Below are 2,985 nucleotides of genomic sequence, written 5' to 3' on the forward strand. Positions count from 1 at the left end.
TATATATATTTTTCGCTAAACTTAATTTGTAAGATTATTTTTGAGATACTTTGTTGGGGTAAATGAAAATCAGACTTGTCTTGGACTGGGTTTACATTTAAAAAAGTGGAATTAGTACCATATTTTTGTACCACTAAGTTCTTGCATTTCTTGCACAAATCTTGCATTTTTTTTTATTTTCACATTTCCTATTTTGAATAAAATGAAGCTTTCAGTTCTCTGTTCACATCTTCTGATGCCTTTCCTTTTTCAAACACAGGTCAAACTGCACATTTTTATTTGTTCTACGTAAGCGAACGACAACCTTTTCCATGTATTTCCCTCTACTTCACCAATCAAAAAGTTACTTATCTGCAGTACTTTTATATTATAATTTATATCTGTCTCATTGAGCAGGTTTAAAGGAAACCATTTAGTGCCAAAATCTTTTATTTTTCAATAAAAAAAGTAAAACAGCTAAATGAACACAGTTAAAGAGTTTTAATAGTGTGCTATGTTTTGTCACCAATATCTCATATTTAAGGGTTACAGTTCCCTCTAGTGGTGTCCGATATTAACTGTTCAAGACATGGATAGGTTTATTTACATCACAGTAAAAACAATTGCATTAGACTAACGTCTTGTTTTTAAATTGCAAAGAAAGAACTAAAGCTTCACAAAAGACAAAAAATAAAAATACAAAAAAAATTGTGATTGCAATTTGCGAAGTTTACAATGAAAAATATTATTTAAATCAAAATTATAATAATTAAAGTACAACTTGCTGAATTTTATGATGAAAAATGAACATTACCCAGTAAAAAGCTCCCAGTCCCCATCATAAAGGCTTTAGACTGACAAGCTGCATAACTTTGTAACCCCTGAAAAACAGACAAACATCACATAAAAACAGCTTTTACTTCGTGGCAAAGCACATGTGCACTGTGGTACACTAAACAGTGTCAGTGTGCAGCAGCTGAATATCAGTGTTGAAAGGTAAATGTCCTCTAAAAGTAATGGAGACAACGTTTAACAAACAAATCTACAACAAATTCTCACCGGGTGTTTTGCTGCTATCGCGTCGTCCACTTTTGTCAAACCTAGATTTACCATGTTGTTGGGTGTTATAAAGCTGAGGGATTATTTTTAAGGGGGAAAATAATCACTTGTCAGGTGTTGTAGTCTTATGAAGCTTCCGCGTTTAAAAAAAACCTCAAAAGTGCCGAAGAAGAGCGGTGTGTTTGAAATTCTAGCGACATCTACAGGTAGAAAGATGGTACTGCACGAATTGCTCCTGTTTTTTTAAGACACTATTTACATACGCTTTATCAGCTGTATTTTTTTTTCCAGCCTGAAACTTTTTTCTTTTGTCCAATTTTCCAATACAAAATATACAATTTACTGTCATAATCAGGTAGGTACAATGACTTCTGTGGCAGGAAATAAGTAAAAAAGCAGCCAAAGTACAAAAAAATTGAAATACATTTATAAAGTATTGATGAAGTATTTCAGTAATTTTAATAAAAGATATTAAAAACTGTTTTACAATAATTTTTGACTTTCATAATGCTGTGCTTGATTTTTATAAAATAGACTGACCGATCTTTTTCTTGTTGTTGTTTGATAATCAAAAACAGATTCAAAAATAATTTAATAAGTATAACTTAATTCGTCGAATGCTTATACTAATTTGACTAAAACATTTTTTTTTTTTTGTTTTGTTTTGGTAAGGCGGATAAATGCTGTCCGGAAGATGGCAGCACCAGACTTACTTTGGCCCAGTCTACCGAAAATTGAACAAACGAAGAAGAAAAATAAACTTCCTAGCATGAGGTTGGCGGGTTGTTAGTTACATGTGAATATCGGACGTTTTTGTTTAAATCTGCTGCCGAATTGTCAGATAAAACTTGTCCAAATAAGTCAGCATCACGCGGAACATTTTCAACCAGGTAAAGACACGAGTTACTTTAAAAACACTTTAATGTTAGCATTGTTTAGTTAGTAGCCTGCATGCTAAGTTGGAGCTAACGATTGGCTAACTGACTCAGAATCATTCAGTCTGAGTAATAGTGATAAATTACAGACTTATTTAAATTCGTTTGCTCTGTTTTGGGGGTTTCTCTATAGATAAATCAGCGGCGACTGTCTCAGCTATGCCAGCCGCCTCTGGACCCAGCAGCCCTGCAGCTGCGCTCGCAGAAGCGTTGGACAACTCTGCCCGTCTGATAGACAAACACCTTCAAGATGATCGCTTCTTCCCTGATCTGTCCGAGCTTCTCAGTGTTCCGTCACACAGTAAGTCCTGTGTTTAGCTTAAGCAGTCATGGCTAACTGTTTACATTTGGTCTTTTACTACAATGGTAGGATGGGAGGGGGAACTGAAATGTAAAAAGTGAAATTTCATAATAAAAGCGAGTTTAATTGGTTAATTTGGCGTAATCCATTAATCTTTGGTCATGGTCGTGAATACTGTCTCACACATTGGTGATCAAAGAGAGATACTTAAGTGTGGATTTTGTTGACAGACATGCCGTCTCTCTCTGGAGTGTCAGACATGGACTACCCTCTCCAGGGACCTGGCTTGCTCACTGTACCAAACCTCCCAGAACTCAGTGCGGTCCGAAGAGTCCCTCTGCCACCTGAGCTGGTGGAGCAGTTTGGCCGTATCCTTGTACTCACTTACGATACTCTAATCCAAACCCTTCAAACAGACCCAGGTGTTTCCATCATACTCGAAAGTAAAATGTTTTTGTTCAGTACTTTCCCTTTTTTGTTGACCAAGAAATCAAAGTTTTGACTTAACCTTTTTTATAAGATATGCAGTTTAATTGCATGATGGGAGTTTTCCCTGAGATCTCTCGAGCTTGGCTAACAATTGACAATGATATCTTCATGTGGAACTATGAAGATGGGTGTGTATCTGTATCTATCTATCTATCTATCTATCTATCTATCTATCTATCTATCTATCTATCTATCTATCTATCTATCTATCTATCTATCTAT

The 2,985-nt window shown here is 35.3% G+C and overlaps 2 protein-coding genes across 2 annotated transcripts in view; one reads left to right on the forward strand and one right to left on the reverse strand.

Annotated features, from left to right (window-relative positions):
* tmem141 (transmembrane protein 141) overlaps positions 1-1,183 on the reverse strand; it is a gene marked incomplete at its 3' end in the record, with an annotated part of 2,033 nt that extends 850 nt beyond the window's left edge. Inside the window, 2 exon segments of the mRNA XM_014003697.1 lie at positions 794-860; positions 1,039-1,183. Of these exon segments, the coding sequence (XP_013859151.1) occupies positions 794-860; positions 1,039-1,092 (121 nt within the window).
* A 589-nt stretch (positions 1,184-1,772) lies between these two features.
* nup155 (nucleoporin 155) overlaps positions 1,773-2,985 on the forward strand; it is a 14,956-nt gene continuing 13,743 nt past the window's right edge. Inside the window, exons 1-4 of the mRNA XM_014003693.1 lie at positions 1,773-1,928; positions 2,107-2,274; positions 2,505-2,642; positions 2,795-2,891. Of these exons, the coding sequence (XP_013859147.1) occupies positions 2,133-2,274; positions 2,505-2,642; positions 2,795-2,891 (377 nt within the window). The 5' untranslated portion in view covers positions 1,773-1,928; positions 2,107-2,132. The remainder of the gene's footprint in view (positions 1,929-2,106; positions 2,275-2,504; positions 2,643-2,794; positions 2,892-2,985) is intronic.

Source organism: Austrofundulus limnaeus, unplaced genomic scaffold (assembly GCF_001266775.1).
Source record: "Austrofundulus limnaeus strain Quisiro unplaced genomic scaffold, Austrofundulus_limnaeus-1.0 Scaffold20, whole genome shotgun sequence".
Lineage (NCBI taxonomy): Eukaryota > Metazoa > Chordata > Actinopteri > Cyprinodontiformes > Rivulidae > Austrofundulus > Austrofundulus limnaeus.